Source organism: Camelus bactrianus, chromosome 25 (genome assembly GCF_048773025.1).
Source record: "Camelus bactrianus isolate YW-2024 breed Bactrian camel chromosome 25, ASM4877302v1, whole genome shotgun sequence".
NCBI classification, from domain to species: Eukaryota; Metazoa; Chordata; class Mammalia; order Artiodactyla; family Camelidae; genus Camelus; species Camelus bactrianus.
Genome location: NC_133563.1, coordinates 11,318,745 through 11,331,673, shown reverse-complemented (window position 1 = coordinate 11,331,673; position 12,929 = coordinate 11,318,745). Strand labels below are relative to the sequence as shown.

The following is a 12,929-nucleotide window of genomic DNA, read 5'->3' as shown; positions in this document are numbered from 1 at the left end:
CCTCTGACTGACATTTATAACATAGGCTCCCCTGCTTCTCAGGTCTATGGACTCAGACTAAATTACACCACAATTTCATGGGTCTCAAGGTTGCAGACAGCAGATAGTAGAACTTTTTACCCTGCACAATCATGAGAGCCAATTTCTCACTATGTATGTATGTATGTATGTATGTATGTATGTATGTATGTACCCATCTATTCTATTAGTTCTGTTTCTTTGGAGAACTGTGACTATATGCTTTTCTATAGACATATTATACCTCTTAACCTAATCTAGTCATAATCTCCCTTGAGACTGAGTGGAAAATAAAAGAATGCATCTATGTATATTACATAAAATTAAACATACTGCTTTGGTAAGCCTCCTAAAATCTACCTAAGATACAGAGATGTACGCAAAGTCCTTCGTCGCACACACTTGGTACAACTTAAAAACATTTTATTTACACTTCTCCATTAAACTGTGCTTACTTTTCTCCCCAAATTAATGGACTTTGAAATCTTAGCTATAAATACTGTCTTGAATAAATATAATGCATTAAAGAAATAACAGTTATAATAAAAACTGCATTTAATACAAATTAAAAAAAATTGAGCAGAGTAGTAATTCATTGTAAAAGAATAAAATAGAAAAACTAAAAGAATGATTAAATTTTGAAAAGACAAAAAATGAAGTTACAGATTGTCAAATTATGATAAAAATATCACTATTCAAAGAACTGAACAAGATTACTGATCAAATTTCTTGATACACTTTGATTCTTACAAAAAAATATAATCTTTGAAGACAAAAAAAATCATATTTATAATGAATCATCCTTCTGTTGTATTTAATTAGCCTGAATGTCCCCTTTTAGGAACTACCACATATACAAAAAGGACTGCAAAAGGAGGAGATGAAATATCTTATTCTTAAGTAACCTATAGTTTTGAAAGCTAAGTTTCCAACAATCTCAACTTAATACAAAACTTTCCACTCAGTGTCTTTAATATTGTTAATGTCTTACTCCTTTATAGATCCTAAAATATACTATGATTTAACTATGTTAAAATGTATTACTGAAATATGATAAATAAAAAGTCATATTATTTTTGTAAGGTAAATTCTCTTTTTTCACTTACTTTCTCTATATTTTCAAACTTTCAGAGATGTATTTCTCTCATAGTTGATAACTGAAAGAACCAAAAAAACTATAAATAGTTATGGGTATGTTTGTCACTTTCTGGTAGCTGGTTGCCTGATAAAGAGTAGAGAAATAGCCTAAGTGTGTGAGGTACTTCAGAAATCCATATAATAGGACATTTTTCTTTTTAGAATATAAATGCATTAACTGAATGCACAAAAAAGTTTATGGAATAATGTATCTTCTGCCAGTGTTAATTATATATTTTTATTATTATGCTAAAAATATACTCCATGTAATTAAATGCATCTAATATATTTTGGCCTCTTGGATAGACATAAAAATGTGGACTGCAGGATATCTCTGACATGTACAGAAATAGTACCTAGTACTCTATACTTATTCAAATAGTAAAGTAACTCATGTAAACAAATAAGCTCTTGAAGTGATTTCTAATACTAAAGCCATATAGTTTGCCCTGGGAAAATGATGTTCGTAATTGTAGTAGTTACCAAGATTTACCAGAGAAATTAGAGAAAACCAAAAAGTAGGGGGGATGGAGAGGAAGATGAAAGATGTCCATTACAACTAACCATTTTTGACTAATATCCCTATATCCAAGTTTCTCAATTACTTGTAATGAACCTACTTTATTTTCAAAACAGAATAGGATTTTGACTAATGATTATAAAGTGAGATATGCCAAGAAATAAAGATCCAATCAAATTTCTAAATATAATTCTTTTTACATTACCTATAAGAAAAGGATATGAATACTGTATTTCGTTCTTATGCCACTTAACTTTAACCAGGTACCGTGAGTTAATGTCAAATGGCATCATCTCCTCCAGTATAACCAATGTAAAAAGCCATTATCTTCATTCACAACTTCCAATATGTCCCCAAGTCCCATATCCTTTGTACTGGGTACATGGATGTACATATGCATTCTGCCTCTGCATCTTTGCTCCTGTCCTCGCCTGAATAAATATGCCCATTTTCGAGGTCCAACTCACGTCCTACATTCTCTACAAACCTCTTAAAAACACTTGAATTACTGATTTCTCTTTTCTCTGCTTAATTGATAAGAACATTAAAATGTAAATTATTTGTAAACCAAAAGATCCTTTTAAAATGTTAAGAGTAAAGCACATTTTTTGAGTACATACATACCATGCAACTGGAAGTCCTGTGTCACCCAATCTACGCAATAACCCTATAAAATTGGTATAAATTTTCTAGTTTTATAGATAAGGAAATTGAGTGCCAAAGAGGTTAGCACACACATACACACAGCTGGCAAGTGATAAAAAGACTAAATTCAAATCCAGTGCCATTTAATTTCAAATCCTATGGAAAGGTGTACCTTCCATGCAATACTATTATGATCCAGTGGGTCGATTCTTACTGACAAAAGTAACGCACTACCAAAAGTAACTAAATTTCACTTATGATCTCAAAGGAAATTATTTTAGGCTTTTAAATCAACAGTATTATTGACGGATTCTATAAAATGCTGTTCATGAGAATTCACTGTAAGAATTCTAGAGCATTCTTGCCTTCTAGCCAGTACGTAATAATTACAATGCCTTCACATGCATTCTATTATTGTACAGTTTTTAGAATATTCGGATAAAACAGAAACTAAGAACTCCTTGTTTAATGTGACCTAAAACAGTTCACAACTAAGAATAATTATAATCTGGTAATCTATAGCACTCTAATAATAAAGCCACACAGATCAATTTCCCCCAAAACTTCTGAATTACTTGAATATTTTTGCTAAACTAAAAGATTCATAAAGTTATAAATGAGAAAAATATAACATTTCAATTATGACTAATTCAAATATTAACTAATACCAAGGATTAGTCACCAAGGATTTAATAGCAATTTTTTTCTTTAAAATATTGATAAAATAATGTGTTTGATATGTAGTGACCATTTTTGTGTGTAAGTATAATTTTAGAGGTTAATTTTATTATATTCTTCTCTGCAAGATTTAGACCATACTGTCCTCAGAAAAAATATAGTCCATTTGACAAAAGCCTGAAAGATTTAAAGTCATTTCAGACTTCTCTCCGTCATCATTTCCTTTATAAAACTTCAGTGAACAAGGAGTCAATAAATCACCATATAAATAATTTCCTGAAATTGTCAAACTCATTGAAGTTCTATTAGGTAACAAAAAAACTCATTCACTCACCCTAATATGACTCCTTCCAATGCCTAATAATACCAGTATAGTCACCTTTCTTTCACTACTGTACTTCATAAGCATCAATTTCTATAGGTAGCATACCTATAATTACTCCTAAAGATCACTATGAAAAAGTCAAATAAATTAAAAAGAAAAAAACATTAACTTTCATTCAACACTAATAAAGATGTTAATTTAGTAACTTCCTATTTCTTCTTAGATCTCAGACACAAAACCCAATACTTGTTTGACACGATTGAAGATACCCCGTCTTATCTTTTGGAAATGTGTATTTGAACACAATGAAATTATAAGCACAAATTGAGTATAAATAACTCTAGATTTAGACAAAACAATGAAATTTGTAAATACCGAGAACAAATTTTCCTAGCAGTTGATTTAAACCCCCCCGAAGGTTTTTACTAAAATTAGTTTAGGATACATACAAAGAGATTTCTGAGTTCCCTTGTTATTTTATAACAATATTCTCTGAATAGTAAATTAAGTTTTCTTTCCTAATCCTTATCTTAAACCCATTTGATAGTTTGGGGGAAATATCACAGCATTTTTCATTTTATATATAACCAAACCAATATAGAGGGTTAATCAATTTACTTAACTTAAAAAAATAGTAATTAATGCATGTATTGAAACATACCATATTACTTCTAAGTATGTCACATTTAATTGAACAAATTCAGAGCATTCTTCCAAATGCAGCAGTCAACAAGCCTAATTCTTTAAAATGCTTAAAAGGTTTACTGAAAGCCATGAGGAAAAACCTCTTCATGAATCAGTTTTTGTGTCTGTTTCCTAACAAACCAGACTTGTCTCAACATTTTTATATGTAAGAAGTCACAATGATTTCCCTGATGAGTGTAAAAGACTTTAAGTCTATTGTCTCATGAAAGTATTTTTCTATATAATAATTGGTTATGATAAGGTAAAAATAATAAAACATCTTCTTTTCATTATGATTAGCATCATAACCTCATGTGCAAATTCACTAATTGGTTTGATTTAACAAAGTACCAAAATTGCAAGAGTAAACTAAACTTTTTTTCTTACTAAAGAAAAGGTTGTTTTTCTTTCTTTAATTTTTCTTAATGATGTGGCAGTCATAAGAATCAGTGTAGGCATTGTAAAGGAAGCATATTGTTTTAGAAACTGAGATAAGAAATACCCAAGTTCAGGATGAAAACATTTTATGGTAATGCCTTCTTCCTGAAGGCAGCAATTATAATAAGGTCTAACAGTATTTCATCATATTTACCTGTCTCTATCTGGAGAATAATGGTCGTCCATGACACGATGTCTATCCATTCGGCTGATTGTATTATAATGTCCCATAGTAGAGCGTGTCCCTCGAAGTCCCTGTTCCACATTCCGACTGAAATAGCACATTCCATTAAATATCTTAATAAACCATAATCATATACTACACTAAGAAATTAAGTGTATTAATAAAGATAGTAGGAAAAGACAAAAATCAGTGTAATGTCAAGTCCAAGTTTTTTGTTTTGTTTTAACCAATTGCACCTCTGGCTAAAGGTATAAATTTCAACAGAAGGCTGACAATGAAGTTAGGAGATTGTTGCTATAACAGAAGTACGACATAAAATTAAGCTAATATCAATGGAGATACAGATAGGATTATTAAACCTATTAAGGGATGATTCCCAGGTGTTAGTGATGGCAATGATACACGAAGTACAGAGGGAAGAACAGATTTGTGTGGAGAAAATGAATTCAGCATGTTGCTTATACACAATATATTGGAGGACCTTACTTTAGGGATACGGATTGCTATTTGTATTTTTTAAATCTAAACTGAAGTCTTTACAATTAATCAATGACTGTTTTTGTAAACTACCATCCTTGACTTGGATTGTCTACTTACATACTTCTTTTTCATGATACAATAAACCTTTTACACAAGCTCCTGTTATTATGGTCCTTCTATTAAGTACAGTTGAATCGAATCTGAAACCCATGCTGATTTTCTATTGGCATGTTCAAATATTCTCTCCTTGGTAAAAGTCAAGCATTCTTTTTTGTTTTCCCAGTGAGGAAGGGCTTAATTTATTAAAGCTACAAATTCAAAATCTCGTTCCTTCTTGCACTTTAAATTTCAGATTACAAATTTTATTAATCTACTGATAGGTCTGCCACATTTAAGCAATTACTTTTCAGAAGACTTTTTAATAATTTTTGTCCCATTTACAAAAAAACTTAGTTAATTCAACATCTGCAAACATTTTAAACTCTGTTTAAAAATGTAATACATTAGATTTTCTTTTTAATTACTTTAGTTGTCTAAATTAAGTAAACACTTTTAAAGTACTTAATATCCTTATAAAGTTAAATTTATAAATATAATAAATTTTGTTCTCTTAGATAGTCCAATACCACATATAAAATTAAGACTACAATTAAAAATTCTAAGTCTAAAAGTCTGAAACTAACTCAATTACTCATTTAAAGTAAGTGATACAAGGCTGTAATTCTAAGATTTCAAATTTCTTTAAACATTGCAAGTATATAAAATGTGAAATTATGCACATATTTCCTGCTAGGAAACATTATTTCCATGATTCTTACTCCATTAAGTGTTTCTGTACCTAACTGGATTGATCAGTTTTCCACTATGCTAAGACCTGGAGTTGCAGGTTTTCCAAGCAATTCTTCCCTCTGCCTGTGCATTCCCTTATAGTCTTTGCATGATTGTTCTTAATTTTAAGGCACTATTAAATGTTTATTTTTTTCCTTTTCCTTAAATTATCAATATGTATATCATTCATGAGTGTAATTAGTTGGGTTTAACTAGATCTGCTTAATATTTATTTATATGAAGCTGAAAGTTGGATCTTCTTTATAATTATGAATTTACAATAAAATGTCACCCAAAGTTACAAAGAAGCCCATATTTCATATTACTCTTATTATATAGGCTATTAAATAGTATGTTTTTCCTTATGCAATTTTTTTCTACAAAAACTTATTATCTGTAGAAATTTGTAATAATACTTTATGATAAATAGGCTTGTAACATCATCCTACAAATAAAATATGTATACAATCTTACCTTTGTGGGGGAGGGACACTGGGTGACCATGACCTAGTCCTTCCTATAACATCTACTCGGTGAGGAGACCCTGATGGTGAACAATGGTTTGATGACATTACTTGTTCTGGCACTGACAATGTCGAGCTTTGAAGATCTCGGCCATTGTGTCGATAATCTAAAGGTGGAAACAGTAAGATTATAGTTATCTACACAGTAAGATCTTTTGCATTTTGTACTTTACTGAAAAACATAAAATGCTGGTAAAGTTGAAAGGCTCTGAATATATGAAATGTAGAGCATAATGACTAAAGCATAATACTAAGATAAAGTAATATTTTATAAACACTTAAACTGGAAAGAAATGACAAATATTCAAATATTTAGATAGCTACTATGTCCAAGGCACTATGCTAGGTAGAGTAAAACTTTTTTATGCAGTTAGTAATCTTCAATAAAAGACTCAAGTTTATCCTAAAAACATTTTCATCTCTTCAGTGACTTAGAAGAGCTTCAAATGGTTCTCAACAATTATAAATAAAATGATTAACTTCACAAAAGTTTCTAATTTCTATAGTTGAGCAATATTAGAAAGCACTCTGAATACCTCTTTAAGTAAATATATAAACTCTGAGAGGTTCCAAGGATTCGAAGTCATCACCGTATCTTTGAAAATATCAGAATCAGGATTACAGTATTGTAGCTTTTGACAAGTTATTTTTAAATGCATTATTAAAGTATATGATGAGAAAACTATGTCTCAAAAATTATACTGGATTCAAAATAGGAAAACATAGGATATTACACAGCAGTCTTTTCTCCTCAGTGGATTATTAAACGATTCATTATATATAAAAAGAATTTATAATAATGTTGACACAAGAAAAGATGATGTTTTATGATGGTAAAAAAAAAATGAACCCAGGGTAAACACATTTAATTGTGTCGGTTTTCTGAATACTATTCTGTAATAGCAAAAATTATTTCAGAAGGTATTATCCCGAATAACAAATGATTCCTGAAAAGTTTTTAAAGATACATTTCCTTTAACAGAGAAAAATAATAAAATGATCTTTTTCTTGTCATCTTAGAAATAGAAAATAGAAGAATTGATAATGCGCCCCAAGTCACATCAACGTAAAGAGCTTTAATGACATGAAGGAAAATAATTTGGATGAAGACAATCTGATGTGGCTAGATAGCCAATAAGGAGAAGAAGCTGAAAAGTCAATTAACAAAGGGCTAGAGTACAAGAAGGAAACATACTAACGATCTCCAAGCAAGAGGTCATGAGAAATATGACTTTATTGAGGTTTAATTCACAAAACATAAAACGTGAAAACTATTTTTTCAGTCTTAGTGAATTAATACATCATTCACCCTTAGTGCAAAAAATAAAGGCTAAAAGATAGTTACTGAGTTTTTAAAAAGTAATACACTAATAGCATGCAAATGGGCTCATACTCTAACAAAAATTGTCCAACAGAAATGATCAGTCAGTGATCCAAAAGCAACATGTCTTATATTCAATAGGACATTTTGTTCAGGGCAAAATAAGCTATGCTTATGTTGTTTGTTAGGCTAACCTCCAAGAAGAGATTCAAATATTTCTATAATATTTGGAATATAATATATATAAATATTTTTCCAGAATTTATTAAAAAGTAGCTACTTACCTAAAATATTAAATTATCAAATAAATTTCCAACCATAAATGAGGCAATATTTTAAACTACAATATCATAAGTTCAAAATGTAGCTGAACCCGATACTTAACATAACAACAATAAAAACAGTTCAAAAAATTCATTCAAATATTTGACATCTTTGAGTATGTAGTGATGTCAAAAAGACTGTATTTTTCCCCCACATTGTTAGTGAAGTATAAAGAAATTTCAGTTATATAATTTATACTGAGATCCTTATTATGTAGTAATTTAAAAATAGAAAATTGGTGTTTACTTATCTGACATCTTTCAATAAGAACATTTAATCTAACAATTGGTACAGGTATTCCAGCAACTAGAATTATTCAATTTAAACTGCCAAAAGGCTGTTTTGGGGGGATAAAGAGGCAAGTTCTTTCTCTATCTATCTACCTATCTACCTACCTATCTATCTACCTACCTATCTATCTATCTATCTATCTATCTATCTATCTATCTATCTACCTATCTATCCATCCATCCATCTACCTATCTATCCATCTACCTATCTATCTACTTATTTATTGGTAATTAATGATGAGTTTCACTTCCTTCTTAATACTATAAAATAATTCTGAAATTCTTACCTGATACTACACCAATTCCATCATCACAGTCATAGTCAGAGACTTCACTATCACTTATTCTCTTTGACCCTATGATGCAAACAATAAACAATAGCAATAATTAAAATTGCTGATCAGTTACAGGGAAAAAAAACCCCTCAACAACCTGAAAAACAAATGAAAGGATTTTAAATGGAACACTTGAGAATAAAAAATAGAGAGAAGAAAACTCATTATGAACTCACAAACACTTGTTTCCACATATATTTCATTATGTGAGAATACTACTCTTGAAATGTATAAGACAAAGTTCCTAAACAGCTTAAAGCTTGAAATAATACTAAATAATATATGTAAGTGATTTGATGCTGATTGATAAAATCTATTGGACAAAAAGCTGCATCAAAAATAGCTAAGTCAGGTCAATGTTAGATGCTTTTTGATAAAGGCACTTGAATCTAGGTAAATTTCAAAATACAAACATTATATTCAAAGGCATTCATGTGTCTTTTTCTAATATGCGTGACCAATAAATTTAATATACCCAATTTCTTATTTTCCACACTCATGGAGAGGAAGCATAATTTGATATCTTAAACATTCTTCTTTTACTATTACTTTAGTGGTTTCTCTGTTGCTCTGAGAAAAAAATGAGAAATAAATCCTCCACAAAACTGACTAACACATCTCCATTATGAACTGCTATGTTTTCTAAGAAATAGTCTAAGACAGAGCAGTAATTATTATTATAATTCAAGAGCTGTGTATTTTGTTTACAAAACAAAGCTAAAACAAAACTTTAAAATGTTAATCATGCTATGGCAAAAATAGCATTAAATTGAATTAAATAGAGCTTTGATGGCTAAAGCAGATTAAGTGTACACATTTAATTATGAAATATATCACGTACATACATAAACATGTTGCAGTTTGGTTTTTAATATATGGTTCCTCCCACATGTGCCTCAGGAATAGGCACACCTGACACAAAAGAATGATTAATGCATTTTTCTCTTCCTTAGTATCAGAGAATATTTAACAATAAATGAAGACAGTGTTGCTCTTTCAAAAGAGGACTTGTTTTTAATCTGTTTACTTATCCTACACATAATTCATTAAAGAGACTAAACTTTGTGAGAAAATAAATGCTTGCCTATACGATTTATAAAACACTGAAAGCCCATGTTGTCTAAGGTGTGTAAAATAGCAATAATTAAAACGTTCCAGAAATTCCCTCCATTGTTGCAACATCCTGTTAGAAATACACTATACATTCTCTTTTCCTTTTTTTTATCTGTTTTAATCCTTGCCCTCTTGGGAGAGGGAAAGTCTTTTTTTTTTTTTGCCAGGAACTGCAGTTCTTGTTTTTCCCCTTTTCATGGTTAGGTAGAAGACACCTATCTTTTTTGATCACATGGTTCCACTGAATGAACTCACTACTATTTTCCTTACAAATTCATATGTCATAAAGCTTTAGCCCCAATTTGAGGCTCTTATAGTCCCAACCAGTATGGAAACTACAATTATCTGACAACATCCCAACAGAACTGCCGCAAAAGTTTTATAAAATTAGGACATACATTCTAAATGACCTTGGGAGAAAGGAGGGATAACACAGATGAGGCTACAGATGAGAGATTTAAGAACTGCTACTCGGCTTGTAGTAATGTTTCACCTTGTAAATGCTCAAAGACAGAGCGATGATTAGTTTGATGGGCCACATACACTACAGAGCATAAAGACCACATGCTTTTTGTATTGGTCAAGGATCAGATGTGCCTCTGATGCAAGACAAGAACGACACCAGCAAAAGATGAAATTAATTTTATCAGCCTTTGTCAGTGGTCTTGTGCGGGGGTGGATAAGGTACATATGTGCTTTGTAAATGTTACTTCCTTCCATATCTTGATTACTTTCCTGATGGAAGTCTCCACCTATTCTGATATGAATCCTACAGATAGTAAATACCTTGCAGTTATGTTCTCTCTAGGTGGATTGTGTCATTTCAACATTCTGATGAATTCAACTACTTAAGTTTAATGTCACTGAATGTATCAATCTTCTCTTAAAATTAGTGTATTCAGCATCTTGTTTAAGAAATTTCTTGAGTTTACAAGCACAAAGATATACTCATATTTTCTTCTGAAAGTTTAAAAATTTTGGTTTGTGCGTTTACATCCTTGTGCATTGTAAATCGAGTTTGTGTACGGGATGAGATATGGATATAATTTCCTTTTTCCAAAAGGATAACACATCTCAGCATTGTTTATTTTATCATTCTACCTTTCCCCAATGATCTGCAATGTCACCTCTGTCATAGATAAATATATCCTATCTGCTGGGATTTGCTTGGTGTCCTTTTTTTCCCCTTGTACAGGCTGCCTATCTGTAAACCAATAAATCAGTCTTTGTTTATTATAATGTTATATACTGAAAAGCAAATCCTTCACCTAATTATTCATATCTTAGACCTTTCTTCTTTGCTTTGCCTTTTAAATTTTAGATTCAGGTTATAAAACTGTGTAAAAACATCCTATTGGGATTTGGTTTGAAATGCACTGAATCAATACATCAATTTGGGGAGAACTATCACATCGTTTTATTAGCCATGAACATGGCATTCTCTCCATTTACATTTTCTTTAAGATCTTTCTATGAAATTTTTAACTGTGGCCACTCAAATTTTCTACATTTGTTAGATTTATCATTTGTATCTTATCATTTCTATTGTTATTAGAAATATTGTTAAAATTATGTTTCCTAAACCTAGTTGCTCATAAAAAGAAATGCAGTTTTATTGTAAAATAATGTTAACAAACCACCTTATTAAAGTCTTTCTTTTCCTTTTACTTCTAATAATTTTATTATGGTTTAATTTGTATTTGCCTATGTAGACAATCTTTCTTCCCAATCCTAATGCCTTTTTTCTCTTTCTCTTGTCTTTCTATGCTGATAAGCATAATGCTGGAAAGGAGTCAAGAAATTTTACATTTGTTTTTAAATTATGATTTTGAATAGAAATTTTCTAATCTTTCCCTATTAAAAATATCTGATGAATTTACATTTTATCAGATTGAGAAAGGTCTCATAATTTCTGTGGTATTTCATTAAGGAGTTTTGCAGTTTTACTTACAATTGATTTTGACATGTTAAGAATTTGTGTAAGGTTACAAAAAAAAATCTGTTCTGTGACATTTTCAGTTTTAGAACTCATCTATGAAATTATCATAGTCTGGTGTTTCCCTTGTGGAAATATTTTACATTACTAATTCCCCTTTTCAGTAGCTGTAGAATGAGTTATTGATTCAAGGTCTAGTAAATTATATTTTTTATAGGAATTTGTTCACTTTAAGTTTCCAAAACATTGTTTGCTACAGTGTTGTAAATTTTAATTTATAATCTATTTTCTGATATACCGATTATGTCTCCATTTGAATACTAACTATACTTTCTTTTTATCCTATCAATAAATTTCACTACAGGTTTATTTTGTTATTCATCTAAAGGACTGACTTTTGGGCTCCATAATCCTATCAATTAGAAATTTGTTTCTTATTTTATTAATTTTGTTCTTGTTTTTAGGATTTCTTTCCTTCTACTTTTATTTCACTATTCTTTCCCTAAACTCAAACTGGATGAGTACATTGTAATTTTAAGCCTTTAAATATTTTATTAACATAAGCATCCCCTCTTTGAGGATTTCTTTGCAATACACAAATATTTGTAGGTAGCATATTCATTAAAGTTCAGTTCTTGGTATTTTATTCTTGGGTCTATAAGATATTTACCATACTTCATTAAATCTAAGCTACTACTGACTGAATAATCCCTGACAATTGCAGAGATAATAGATCTTGAAAATATGTTTATGAGAATATATGTCTATTTTTTAAATTTGTCAAATGTATGGTATAATTTATCTCTTTTTAAAAAATTGACACAGCAACACTAGTTGAAGAAAACAGCCTACATCACATCAATGTTTTTAAATTTGTCAAAAAATGAAATTATTAAATAGTACATTAATAATTCTTATGTTTTATGGATATGAGAGAAATATGAATTCACTAATTGTTATGTTCAGAATTCTTTATTTGACTCTGAGATTAAATTTATTAATTGTGTTATTTGGTTACTTTGTATCTTCCCTAAATTTTTGTTTGCTTGACCAATAAATGATCGACAGAAAATTATATTGGGGTCTCCTACAATAGTGGTAAATTTGTTGAATTTTCTCTCTAGTTTTACTTCAATGCTTATTGAAGTT

The 12,929-nt window shown here is 30.0% G+C and overlaps 1 protein-coding gene across 11 annotated transcripts in view; it reads right to left on the bottom strand.

The window, feature by feature from the left end:
• RIMS2 (regulating synaptic membrane exocytosis 2) overlaps positions 1-12,929 on the bottom strand; it is a 509,607-nt gene that overhangs the window by 203,136 nt on the left and 293,542 nt on the right. For all 11 annotated transcript variants that reach the window (XM_045517246.2, XM_074352612.1, XM_045517245.2 and 8 more), the window contains 3 exons: positions 8,684-8,752; positions 6,412-6,568; positions 4,600-4,716 (listed from right to left, as the gene is read on the bottom strand). In XM_045517246.2, the coding sequence (XP_045373202.2) occupies positions 4,600-4,716; positions 6,412-6,568; positions 8,684-8,752 (343 nt within the window). The remainder of the gene's footprint in view (positions 1-4,599; positions 4,717-6,411; positions 6,569-8,683; positions 8,753-12,929) is intronic.